This window comes from Brachyhypopomus gauderio, chromosome 1 (assembly GCF_052324685.1).
Source record: "Brachyhypopomus gauderio isolate BG-103 chromosome 1, BGAUD_0.2, whole genome shotgun sequence".
In the NCBI taxonomy this organism is placed as follows: Eukaryota; Metazoa; Chordata; class Actinopteri; order Gymnotiformes; family Hypopomidae; genus Brachyhypopomus; species Brachyhypopomus gauderio.
This window is the reverse complement of record NC_135211.1, coordinates 53,247,322-53,261,607: the sequence shown is the minus strand read 5'-3', so window position 1 is coordinate 53,261,607 and position 14,286 is coordinate 53,247,322. Positions and strand designations below refer to the sequence as shown.

General features: G+C 38.9%; 1 protein-coding gene across 4 annotated transcripts in view; it reads left to right on the top strand.

Moving 5' to 3' along the window:
- Positions 1–39: 39 nt before the first annotated feature.
- LOC143525365 (NLR family CARD domain-containing protein 3-like) overlaps positions 40–14,286 on the top strand; it is a 38,431-nt gene continuing 24,184 nt past the window's right edge. For 3 of the 4 annotated variants that reach the window (XM_077019213.1, XM_077019239.1, XM_077019230.1), the window contains exons 1-7: positions 40–175; positions 5,803–5,858; positions 9,104–9,211; positions 9,312–9,497; positions 10,436–10,490; positions 11,605–11,806; positions 12,356–14,132. In XM_077019213.1, coding sequence (XP_076875328.1) covers positions 9,162–9,211; positions 9,312–9,497; positions 10,436–10,490; positions 11,605–11,806; positions 12,356–14,132 — 2,270 coding nt within the window. In that variant the 5' untranslated portion in view covers positions 40–175; positions 5,803–5,858; positions 9,104–9,161. The remainder of the gene's footprint in view (positions 176–5,802; positions 5,859–9,103; positions 9,212–9,311; positions 9,498–10,435; positions 10,491–11,604; positions 11,807–12,355; positions 14,133–14,286) is intronic. The other variant, XM_077019221.1, reaches the window with a different exon arrangement.

Genomic DNA, 14,286 nt, shown 5'->3' with positions numbered 1-14,286 from the left:
TCTTGAGAAATACACGCATGCGAAATATTAAAACGTGCACGTTTTTCGCTCTGCGTCTGTGCGCCCCCTAGTGTTCACACGGAAATCAAGTCATATGCGTGGCCAAATGAGACGAGACAAAACCGAAAGTAAACGCCAAATAAAAATCACCTTATGAACGCAGAGACATACGACGGTGAGTTTATTAACACTTACAGAAATGTTACAAATGTTACATTGTGTAAAATATATTGATTTAATGTTCTAACGATAAAGGACGTAATCCAGTCTGAATGTGTACAAAACGATATGTGACAAAATGGAGAAATGAAAGCGTAGACAAGCGCAGGTCTGACCGTTTTCAGGCGGCACGCCGGAATTCCGGCGTACCGACGTGTCCGCGAGGAAAAAAGTTCTCCGTCACCACGACGGATTTCCGTCATTTGAATTTTTGGGGGGGAAAAATCCGTCAAATCATTATAATAAACCACACTCGCACGCGTGCTATCTGTTTTGAGGCTTAAATATGATCCTCTCACTGGATCATCAGCGCTGGATGGATGACGGCGGTGTCACTTGATTGACTTGCGGTTTCGGACATTACGTAAAAAAGCTACCTCCCTCCTGCCTTAAGTCCAGTTTGTTTTGGTCAGTTAATGTTTTCAACTTGATTGGTCGTGCCGAAGACATTAATACTCCGATTCAATCGACATAAAACATCATACAGGCGGTCCCCGGGTACTGCGGTAAAGTTGGTTTCACGTTCGCATATTCAGAATTCGTTCTTCAATAGCTTTAAGACAATTATAGCAAAAGTGCCAAAATATAAAAATTCTAATTTCTGGCAACATAAACAACCAACTACAACTATGTTTACGTCAGGAATATGCGTATTTTAATTGTAGATAACATGTTATTTTAAATGTACTGCTGTCGCCTCTGCAACGTCTAAGGCACCATCTACAAATTACCTTAACACGGTTAACACGGACGCAAGTGGCGGTCTTAAAGGTTCCAGAGCACTGGGCACTTTTTTTTTTCTTTCAATAATTTCAATATCTTTTCAATGGTCCACCATAAGACCACCAAACAAGTTTTTTTTCCACAAAGTGCATTCTAAAGAACAATCTACAACTCAGATATGGGTTTTTCTACCTCTTACCTATTTGTGGTGGTGAGTTTTAATCTAAGAATTTCAATAGCTTTTAAACGGTCCATCATAAGCCCACGATTCAGGTTGTATTACATAAAGGGCATCCTAAACAACAACCTACAACACAGATATGGGTATTTCTATATCTTACCTATTTGTGGTGGTGAGTTTTCATCTTATAATTTCAATAGCTTTTAAACGGTCCATTATAAGACCACCAAACAAGTTGTATTACATAAAGTGCATCTTAAACAACAACCTACAACACAGATATGGGTATTTCTATCTCTTACCTATTTGTGGGGGTGAGTTTTCATCTTATAATTTCAATAGCTTTTAAACAGTCCATCATAAGACCATAAAATAAGTTCTTTTTTATTAAGGGCATCTTAAACAACAACCTACAACTCAGATATGGGTATTTCTAGCTCTTATCTATTTGTGGTGGTGAATTTTTATCTTATAATTTCAATAGCTTTTAAACGGTGCATCATAAGAGCACCAATCAAGTTGTATTACATAAAGGGCATTCTAATCAACAACCTACAACACAGATATGGCTATTTCTACCTCTTGTCTATTTGTGGTGGTGAGTTTTCATCTTATAATTTCAATAGCTTTTAAACGGTGCATCATAAGAGCACCAATCAAGTTGTATTACATAAAGGGCATTCTAATCAACAACCTACAACACAGATATGGGTATTTCTATCTCTTACCTATTTGTGGTGGTGAGTTTTCATCTTATAATTTCAATAGCTTTTAAACGGTCCATCATAAGACCACGATTCAGGTTTTATTACATAAAGGGCATCCTAAACAACAACCTACAACACAGATATGGGTATTTCTATCTCTTACCTATTTGTGGTGGTGAGTTTTCATCTTATAATTTCAATAGCTTTTAAACGGTCCATTATAAGACCACCAAACAAGTTGTATTACATAAAGTGCATCTTAAACAACAACCTACAACACAGATATGGGTATTTCTATCTCTTACCTATTTGTGGTGGTGAGTTTTCATCTTATAATTTCGATAGCTTTTAAACAGTCCATCATAAGACCATAAAATAAGTTCTTTTTTATTAAGGGCATCTTAAACAACAACCTACAACTCAGATATGGGTATTTCTAGCTCTTATCTATTTGTGGTGGTGAATTTTTATCTTATAATTTCAATAGCTTTTAAACGGTGCATCATAAGAGCACCAATCAAGTTGTATTACATAAAGGGCATTCTAATCAACAACCTACAACACAGATAGGGTTGTCCCGATCCGATATTTGGATCGGATCGGCCGCCGATATTAGCAAAAAATGCGTATCGGTATCGGATCGGCAGACACGAGAAAATGCCGATCCAGACTCCCGATCCAGTTTTTTTTTTAAAGTCCGATCCGGGTTTTCCAGCGCACCCATTTAGAAATCCATTCCAGTTTTTGCTAGTGAGAGTAAAATCCGGTCCGCATTTTCCAGCACACCTTCAGCACACGAGCATAGTTTCTGCCCCAATTTAGCTCCGTGGCATCTCGGACCGCCGTGTAAATTTGAAGTTATCGGTCAGTTGTGTGGGATTATTTTACCTTAAAGGATGACAAAGACGAAGAGGTAGAGTGCAACATATGCCACAGTAAAGTCAAGCGTTGTGGTAAAGCTGTAAGAACTTTTAATACCACCAATCTAATCAAGCATTTAGCGAAATACCACCATAAACAACATGACGAGTTTCTAATGAAAACCGAAGACAAAAAGAAAGGTCCTACACAACTAACACTGGCAGAAACGTTTGAATTGAAGGGAGTGTATAGATGGGGATGGAGCAGCAAAGTGTGGAGTAGAAGGCATTTTGCTTTTAATTAGTTTACGATATGTGCACGGATTTTTTTTTTTTAGCTTTGGTTTACACTTGTTCAAGAGCACTGATGGATGTTAATGTTAATAATAGACTATTTTCCACTCAGGTTGTGTGTTTTTTTTAAATATAATTTACAATATTATTTGCACTTGTGGCTTTTTAATCCTTGGTTTACTGATGCTATTTCTGTTTGTTATTTAATATTTTGTCTATTTTGAGTTTATTAATTGCTAAATAAACAGGTCAGTTTCTCCTTACCAACCATTGTGTATTATTCAAACACACCTAATTCTGCTGGCTACTTGTTATCAAGAGTAAAACGCTTTTCAACATGAGTTTGACAACAAAGTAAGTAAAGTAAGTGGCTAAATAACTTTAAACTTTAATACATGCTCGGATAGGCCGGTATCGGTATCGGCCGATATCGGTATCGGATCGGAAGTGCAAATAAATATCGGTATCGGATCGGAAGTTCAAAAAGCTGGATCGGGACATCCCTAAACACAGATATGGCTATTTCTACCTCTTGTCTATTTGTGGTGGTGAGTTTTTATCTTATAATTTCAATAGCTTTAAAACGGTCCATCATAAGATCATAAAACCACTTGTTATATATTAAGGGCATCTTAAGCAACAACCTACAACTCCCATATGGATATTTCTACCTCTTACCTATTTGTGTTGGTGAGTTTTTATCTTATAATTTCAATAACTTTTAAACGGTCCATCATAAGACCATAAAACAAGTTGTTATATATTAAGGGAATCTTATACAACAACTTACAACTCAAATATGGTTATTTCTACCTCTTGTCTATTTGTGATTGTGAGTTTTAATCTTATCATTTCAATAGCTTTTAAGTAGTCCATCAAAAGAGCACCAACCAAGTTGTATTACACAAAGGGTATCCTAAACAACAACCTACAACTCTTACATAGGTATTTGTACCTTGCACCAATTTGAGGTACTCAGACTTTATATGGTCCATCATAAGAGCACTAAACAAGTTGTATTACACAGTGCATCCTAAACAACAACCTACATCTCAGACATGGGTATTTGCAGGTGCTGTTCATAAAATCAGAGTATTATGAAAAGCTATTGAAATAATTAGATTAAAACTCACCACCACTATTAGGTAAGAGGTAGAAATACCCATATCCGAGTTGTAGGTTGCTGGTCATCATGGACTTAATGGAATACAACTTGTTTGGCGCTGTTCTGATGGACCGTTTAAAAGCTATTGAAATTCTTAGATAAAAACTCACCACCACAAGTATAGACAAGAGGTAGAAATACCCATATCTGAGTTGTAGGTTGTTGTATAGGATGTACTTAATGTAATACAACTTGTTTGGTGCTCTTATGATGGACCACTTAAAAGCTATTGACATTTCCAAACAAACACTGACCACCACAAATAGGTAAGAGGTAGAAATACCCATATGAAAGTTGTAGGTTGTTATTTAGGGTACACTTTGTGTAATACAACTTGTTTGGTGCTCTTATGATGGACCGTTTAAAAGCTATTGAAATTATTAGACAGAAACTCACCACCACAAATAGGTAAGAGATAGAAATACCCATATCTGAGTTGTAGGTTGTTGCTTAGGATGCCCTTAATATATAACAAGTTGTTTTATGGTCTTATGATGGACCGTTTTAAAGCTATTGAAATTATAAGCTAAGAACTCACCACCACAAATAGGTAAGATATAGAAATACCCATATCTTAGTTGTAGGTTGTTGTTTAGGATGCCCTTTATGTAATACAACTTGTTTGGTGCTCTTATGATGGACCACTTAAAAGCTATTGACATTTCCAAACAAACACTGACCACCACAAATAGGTAAGAGGTAGAAATACCCATATGAAAGTTGTAGGTTTTTATTTAGGGTGCACTTTGTATAATACAACTTGTTTGGTGGTCTTATGATGGACCATTTAAAAGCTATTGAAATTATAAGATAAAAACTCACCACCACAAATAGGTAAGAGGTAGAAATATCCATATTTGAGTTGTAGGTTGTTGTTTAAGATGCCCTTAATATATTAGAACTTGTTTGGTGGTCTTATGATGGACTATTTAAAAGCTATTGAAATAATAAGACAACAATGGACTACAACACATAGATAACAGCTATGAATACCCATCTCTGATGTATAGATTGTTATTTAGGATGCACTTTGTGTAATACAACTTGTTTGGTGCTCTTATGATGGACCATTGAAAAGCTATTGAAATTATTGAAGAAAAAAAAAAACAGTGTGCAGTGCTCTGGGGCCTTTACTACCGCCACTTGCATGCGTGTTAACCGTGGTAATGTAATTTGTAGACGGTGCCTTAGACGTTGTAGCGGTCACAATAGTACATTTTAAATAAAATGTTGTCTACAACTTAAAATATATATATTCCCGGCGTAAACAAAGTTGTAGGTATTTGTTTTGTATGCCATAAATAAGAGTTTGCACATTTTGGCACTTTTGCTGATACTGTCTTAAAATTATTGAAGAAAGAATTCCGAATATGCGAACGTGAAACCAACTTTACCGCAGTTCCCCGGGTTACGATGTTCCCGAGTTACGATTTTTCGTGGTTCGACACATCTCCCATTTACTGTATTAAGCCTTGTTCTGCGTCGTAAACGGAATTTGGTGTTTAGTGTGCGCGGCATCAGGATAGGCCTTTAGCCTTAGTTAAACGCAGCTATGGATAAAGGTATTTGCCAAAAGGCTAGCTTTAGGATAGGATAAATGCGTATATTACGTTATTTATGTACAGTATGTGTGTATGTTCCGATTTACGACAGATCGACGTCGTAACCCGGGGACCGACTGTATTTCAGACATCGGAAGAGCTTCAGAGGTAGATACAAGATAAATTCAGTATTTTATCTTTATTCTGATGAAGTTTATTTTTTTATCAGAAATATAAGAAAGTGTTTTTTTTTTGAGCCGGTACAGGTGGTCAGACGATCTGGTTCATCATGGCCGCCTTACAGCGTAAGGTGTAATACATGAACAAAAGCACAAAATGTATGTCCTAATAATCCAACACAAAATATTTATTAAATATTAAAACTAACTATAATCATAATACTTGTAATTCTTTTAAACTTTATTTGCATAATTAGTTGTCTGGTATCCTATAATTTACTAACAGTAATGAATAAATGATAGGTAATGATACCTGACTTATTTATTATTAATTAATTTAAAGATTATTTATTAAATATTCAAAATATGGTACACTTCCACTCCAACCCCCCCCGCTCAGAAAAATTTCAGGCTCAGGAATTTTTCCCACTATCACCCCTGCAAGCGTCTTAAAGCGCATAAACGTTATCTTCAAGACCATTTCAGTCCGTCTTCTCTCATAAGCGACATGTGAGATCTACAGAGGAGCTGTAATTGTGCTATTTAGATTACCCATGTAGGCTAAAGTGAGCGTGGTGTTGTTTTAAATCCAGCAGACATTCACAGCTTTGAACTTCAGCCACTTCCGGAAATATAGATTACTGACACGGAGAAGGTGATGGCGCATGTCGTATTTAAAATTTTTCAGGAGAATCTGTATGTTCCTGATTTAAGGATCATTGGCAAAGAGACACTATATTTAGAGATTCTTGGTTTCTATTGGTGGTCACGGGTGGGGGGGGGGGGGGCACATATATTGTGGCACATAGGCCCACGTAATCCTACAATAACATGATATTTACAGTTGGTATAAAAATGCTTTTCAGTAAAAGTCACAACAAAAACTCCAATAACAAATGATAGTCCAATGAAGGTAATTTAAAAACCTGGACCTTTTCTTCGATGCTGAATTTGGTTACTTATTCGCAGTTTCAGATTCGTTTGGTTACTTATTCGCAGCTCCTTATTCGGCGGCTGAAGTTGGTGCACTTTGTTTAAAAGCAATAGATTAAACAAACGAGCATAGGAGCATACATTTAAGAGATTATTGTTTCCCATACTGATTTTGTGAATGTAGAAAAAAATATTAAAATATAATGAAAGCATTCCTTTTATAAAATGGTTTCTATTTCAAATTGTTCCAATTGTATGCAATTTGTACATGATGATTGGATTCGTCAGCATTTCTAACGTAAGGAAACATATTCTTAGATTTGAAAACTAAAAACACAGAACTGCTGTTCTAGAACACAAATGAACCAGAAGAAGAAATACCAGCATACAACATGGCATATTGAGCAGTGGGCATATAGGTGAACGAATTTAAATGGGGAGTTTCAGAGGCTTATTGAAGGCCTTATTTATGGTGGGCCAGAGAAATAACAAATGCATTATAAAGAACAGATCGCTCCCTAAGAGAGGAACCTGATTTTAGCCTGACCCAACATCGTAATACCTCAAATCTAATTGGAAACACGGCATATTTAGTAGTTATGGGCACAGGTGAAATGGTTGAGAGGGGCAATTTCAGAGGCTTGCTGCATGCCTATAAGGTGTCGGGCCAGACAAGCAACACATGCATCATACATAACTGGTTCCTATCTGTAAGACAAACCTGATTCTATTCTGGCCCAACATAATTTCATACCTCAAATCTAACTGGCAAAATGGCATATTGACTATTTAAGCGTAGATTCATGAGGTCGAATTCAGAGGCTTGCTGTATGCCTCTAAGGCAGGGGTGGCCACAAGTTTTCAGCTTGCGAGCTACTTATAAGATGACCAAGTCAGAAAGATCTACCGGGGGGTTGGGGGTTGTGAGGTGGCGAACGAAATTTGTTGAGCGGGGGGGGGGGGGTCGACGTAATGAGCACCCCTGCTCTAATATGTTATTTGTCTGGCCCAATGCCTTAGAGGCATACAGCAAGCCTCTGAATACATAACATGTTACTATCTGTAAGAGAAACCTGATTTTGGCCTGGCCCAACATCATTTTATGCCTCAAATCTAACTGGAAACATGGATACTCCTGAGGATACGACAGGGTACTTGCTCTGTTGCCTTAGTGGACTCAGGAGCCTCAGGCAACTTGATGGAGCAGAGCCTGGCAAAGCAACTGGGCAGGTGAAGGTGAAGGAGAGGAGGGTAGTCTGCCGCCATCCAAGTACTCAGAGTGCGAGTCCTGCGTGGAGAGGGAGATGGAAAGCCCACCTCCATCAGAGTACTCCGGGGAAATTGTGAGGGAGAAGAGGCGTCTGACGGAGGGCGTGCCTCTTTCCTACTCCGAGGGCAGCCAAATGGACTGCACCCTGTGCTCCACCCCGGAGGAGCCAATGAGGTGAAGTTTGGGTGGCTCTGAGGAGGAGATGGAGGTGGAGGAACCCGCACACGGGAGACAACCGGTGGAGCGACCACCAACTACTAGAGACGGAGAACTCACTGTATTAAATACAAATACCCACCACAGTACCAAAAAGTATTAAAGCAGCTTCATAACAAAACGGCACCATAACACAAATATCACTTACAGTGCTATTAAATTAAAGTATAAAACTATGAAGATAAAAAACATGTGAACAACACAAGTTTTGAACCATTAGAGATTAAGAACTCACTGTATTAATTCACTAAAAGACTTACAGATTGGCATTGAGAAACACCAAGTGTCTAAGCTTGACAGGGGTGATCCTGTACCTTCTCTCAGTTATGATCTGTCCAGTTTTAGAGAAGATCCTCTCCGAGGGGATGGATGTTGCCACTACGTGCCATAAAATTAAATATCGATTCAAATATTTAGCATTTTTCATGAGAGGCCACTGTATTGTCACTGATATTGTCACACTGAAAGTAAACTCTTTGCCTTTAAATCACACTTTTATTTGTTCTAAACTAGACTATATTAGCAGAACATTGGTAAAAACCAGTGAATTTGCTTTTATACGAGTTGCCAAATGATGGCAATAAAGTAACTTGTAATTGCATGTAAGTGTTTAGTAAGCATTCAAGTATATGTAGAATACTGTATATAACAGGATCTGGGAAATGTAAATAACAACATATCTGTTAAAGGTTCCATTTTCCTGTAGTGTTTCTGGACTTGTATTTTGGGGTGAAGTCACTCTACAGTGACATCAGGTTCATTATAATCAGTGTTTCAGTGTCCTGCTCCTCCTCTTTATGATGAACTGTTGACAGGGAGCAGAGAGCAGCATCTCCAGTGTTCAGCTGTGTGTGTGTGAAGAGGAACAACTCCATGATGAAGCCTCATAACTCCAGCAGTGGAGGAGGAACCTCTGACCCAAAGTGAGGAGCTTTACATCAGCACTTAATCTGAGGGATTATCCAGCATAAATGAGATGTAGTGAAGGATGTAATTACTCAACACTTTCCTCATCTTCATCAGGGTGAAGGGAGCAGCACCTCCAGTACCCAGCTGTGTGTCTATGAAGAGTGAATCATCTCCAGTACCCAGCTGTGTGTCTATGAAGAGTGAATCATCTGCAGTACCCAGCTGTGTGTCTATGAAGAGTGACGGGTCCATGGGTGAACCTTTTAACTTCAGCAGTGGACCTGTGACCTCTGACCCACAGTGAGTGACACATTTACACATAGAGATTTGTTCATCAGACTGAAAGTATTTTTAATCTCTTTTCTCTATAATAAACAATATTAACTACACTACAGTTTAAACCACTGAGAGTATAAAACAGTTATGTTTCAATTTTAGGAGCAAAGGAGACAATTTCAGGATCATCTACACACACACACACACACACACACACACACACACACACACACACACACACACACACACACAAACACTCACATCTACATACATAAACACATACACACTCAAACTCTCTCTCACACACATACACACACGCACACAGACACAACATGCAAATGATTTTTATCACTTAAAACGACTTCCATATTTTAAACCTCAAAATAGTGTTGTACACTCCAAGTTGAAATGAATAATGATTTATTATGCAGAAATACTTTTCTATTTAAAGGTCTTTACTGTATTCTGGTATAAATTAATATATGTCAGTGGTACTGTGGTCATAAACTGACCAGTGATGAAGGGGGGAGATGTAGAGGGAGGATGAAGAACTGTGTCATCAGCCCCCTCTAGTGTCAAAAGAGTAAACTACAGTTTTAGTTAGGGACTTAATAAAGTGTTCATTGTGTGTAGGTATAAGGTGTTTTTAATAAAGTGTCTAGTGTTTACAGGTACAAGATGTTTCTAATAAAGTATCTGGTGAGGCTCCATTCACATAAACATTATTCTACATCACCAGAGTTAAAGTCAGGTGCAGGTTCTCTGTGTTTGTTCTACTGTCACTACAGCATTTGGGTTCAGTGTCCCTCAGTCTGGGAGCCCAGTGAACCATGACATATTCAATGATCACATCACCATCATGTGCAGAAACATAAATATAACATGTATTCATGAATGTAACATGTACTCATGTCTATAAAATGTCGATTTGCCATTAAAGTTGTTCTTCTGTTTTTCTACAGTACCAAAAAGAAACCTGTAAAGATTTCTATAGACAAACTGGAGTCAGTATTCGAGGTCTGTATGTTTGTGTGTGTGTGTGTGTGTGTGTGTGTGTGTGTGTGTGTGTGTGTGTGTGTGTGTGTGTGTGTGTGTGAATCTGTCTGTTTGGTCCCTCTAGCCCCGCCCAGCCTTTCTCTGTTTATTCTTCCCATGTGTTTTTCATGTCTGTCTGTCCCTCCTTCCATTCAGTAACTCCACCCTGTGATTATCAGTTCCACCTCTTCACAGTTGACTTCTCTTGTTAGTTTGTCCTATTTAATCTCTGTCCCTTCCCTTGTTAGTCTGTCCTATTTAATCTCTGTCCCTTCTCTTGTTAGTCTGTCCTATTTAAGATCTGTCCCTTCTCTTGTTAGTCTGTCCTATTTAAGCTATGTCCCTTCTCTTGTTAGTCTGTCCTATTTAATCTCTGTCCCTTCTCTTGTTAGTCTGTCCTATTTAATCTATGTCTCTTCTCTTGTTAGTCTGTCCTATTTAAGATCTGTTGATTCTCTTGTTAGTCTGTCCTATTTAATCTATGTCCCTTCTCTTGTTAGTCTGTCCTATTTAAGCTCTGTCCCTTCTCTTGTTAGTCTGTCCTATATAATCTGTCCCTTCTCTTGTTAGTCTGTCCTATTTAATCTCTGTCCCTTCTCTTGTTAGTCTGTCCTATTTAATCTCTGTCTCTTCTCATGTTAGTCTGTCCTATTTAATCTCTGTTGATTCTCTTGTTCTGTGGTGGTTCTTGTATTGGGAGATATTGTATTATGTTCTGTCTTGCCTGAGCTCTGTGGTTGTATTCTGTGTATGTGGATTGTGTTTATTGTGTGAGTGGGTGAAGGGTCTTATCATTAGAGTGTGTTTACGTCACAGATCATGATGAGACTCTGTGGCTTTACTGGTTCATGCTTTACTTTAATGTCTATTTGTAATTTAGCTGATGATGAACAAAACTGTGTGTTATGTTGTGTTATGGCTTTATAAAACTACATACAATTCAAACTTTAATATTAGAATTATGTACTTATAAACCATAATGTCCACAAGACCACCCAGTCCCTCTCAGTTCAGTCCTCTCTTATGTTTAATGGATCATCCTGTGTTATAATCATTTGTCTGTAACACTTTAGTTTTACTGATACTGTTTATTCAGGAGCTGGAGCACAAAATCATCTCTCTGGTGAAAAATGAGCTGAAGAGATTTAAGAATCTACTGAGTCCAGATTACCCAGCATGCACTGAGAGACAGGTGGAGGATGAGGAGGATCAGAGCAGTGTCGAGGGGGCGCTGAAGATCACACTGCACGTCCTGAAGAACATGAACCAGACAGACCTCGCTAACACACTACAGACCAGTAAGAGCTATGGGTCATGACATCATAACATCACTTTATTACTTCAGAGGGAGGACACTGTTGGTGAATCTCAGTTCACAATGAGGATCTTAAATCAGTGTTGGTCTGTCCTCAGTTGACCTCCCTTCAGTGTAGTCTGCTCAGGTGCAGACTCAACACTCCTACTTTTATCACTTTTTATCACGTTTTGAGTATACATTGTTACTCTTTAGAACTGAGATTTGACCAATCAGATTTGACCACAGGTCACTGTCTCATGATGTCTTCAGCTGTTGTAATGGCTTTCTCCATGATCCCTCCTGTTCTCCATTTCAAACTGCTGATCATTCAGTGTTATTGATACACAGACACTCTAACCTACATCTAATTTAACACTTACAGTACTTCATTTACATATTCATTTACATATTTGCTGAATGTATCATGGCCAATCTATGAGGACTGAAAATCTATTCATAATGATGTCTTTTCTTGTATTTCTTGTGATGAGTCGATTATGATTGATCCTCAAGACATTAACATGTGTGCTGTTGTCTTCCTCTTTATCAGAACTGGCCCCTGCTTGCTACAGAAAACTGAAATCCAAACTGAGGGAAAAATGTCAGAATATTACTGAAGGAATCTCACAGCATGAAACCACAGCACTTCTGAATGAGATCTACACAGAGCTCTACATCACAGAGGGAGGGAGTGGAGAGGTGAATAATGAACATGAGGTGAGACAGATTGAGACAGCATCCAGGAGACCAGCAATACAGGAGACACCCATCAAATGCAGTGACATCTTTAGACCCTTACAAGGACAAGACAAAGCCATCAGAACTGTGCTGACTAAAGGAGTGGCTGGAATTGGTAAAACGGTCTCAGTGCAGAAGTTCATACTGGACTGGTCTGAAGGAAATGTAAATCAGGATGTTCTCTTCATATTTCCACTTCCTTTTAGGGAGCTGAATTTGATGAAGGACAAAAAGCTCAGTCTGGTGCAGCTTCTTCATTGCTTTTTTCCAGAAACATGTGAATTAAAACCAACTCACTATACATACTACAAAATTCTGTTCATCTTTGATGGTCTGGATGAGTGTCGTCTTCCTCTAGATTTCCAGAACAATGAGAGCTTGTGGGATGTAACAGAGTCAACCTCAGTGGATGTGCTGCTGACAAACCTCATCAAGGGGAATCTGCTTCCCTCTGCTCTTCTCTGGATAACCTCTCGACCAGCAGCAGCCAATCAGATCCCTCCTGAGTGTGTTGACCAGGTAACAGAGGTGCGAGGGTTCAGTGACCCTCAGAAAGAGGAGTACTTCAGGAAGAGAATCAGAGACCAGAGTCTGGCCAATAGAATCATCTCACACATAAAGTCGTCAAGAAGTCTCTACATCATGTGCCACATTCCAGTCTTCTGTTGGATTGCAGCCACTGTTCTAGAGAGGATGTTGGGTGAAGCAGAGAGTGGAGAGATCCCCAAGACTCTGACTCAGATGTTCACACACTTCCTGATCTTTAACATCAAACACAAGGACCAAAAGTATCATCAGAAAAGTGACACTGGCCCTCAACAAACTAGAAAACATGTTTTGGCACTGGGACAACTGGCTTTCCAACAGCTGGAAAAAGGCAACCTGATCTTCTATGAGGACGAACTGAGAAACTGTGGCATTGATGTCAGAGAAATGTCAGTGTATTCTGGAATGTGCACTCAGATCTTCAGAGAGGAGTTTGGTCTACAGCTGGGGAAGGTGTTCAGCTTTGTACATCTGAGTGTTCAGGAGTTTCTGGCTGCTTTATATGTGTTCATTACCTTCATCTCCACCAACACAAATGTGCTGGAACAGCAACACCCTGGATTGGTCAAAAACACATTGTCTGACTTCCTCAACAGTGCAGTGGACAAGGCCTTACAGAGTCAGAATGGACACCTGGACCTTTTCCTCCGCTTCCTTCTGGGTCTCTCACTGGAGTCCAATCAGACTCTCTTACGAGGTTTACTGACACAGACAGGAAGAAGCTCTCACAGCAATAATGAAACAGTCAAGTACATCAAGGAGAATATATGGGAGAATCCCTCTGCAGAGAAATTCATCAATCTGTTCCACTGTCTGAATGAACTGAATGATCATTCTTTAGTACAGGAAGTCCAAACATACCTGAGCAGAGGAGGTGACACTCCTTTGAGTGGAGCCAGGTTCTCTCCTGCTCAGTGGTCAGCTGTGGTGTTTGTGTTGCTGAACTCAGATGAGGAGCGGGATGAGTTTGACCTGTGCAATGTCCCATTAGAGGAATGTCTACTGAGACTGCTGCCAGTGGTCAAAGCATCCAGAAAAGTCATGTGAGTATATTCATTCAGAGATTAACAGTGGATGTAGCACTGTGTGTTAACGGTCTATGAAAATGAAAGAGAGTGAGAGAACATTAGAGAAAGAAGGGTATAGAACCTACATTAAAAACAGAGAGAACATTTGAGAGTAGGGATGCAAATGATT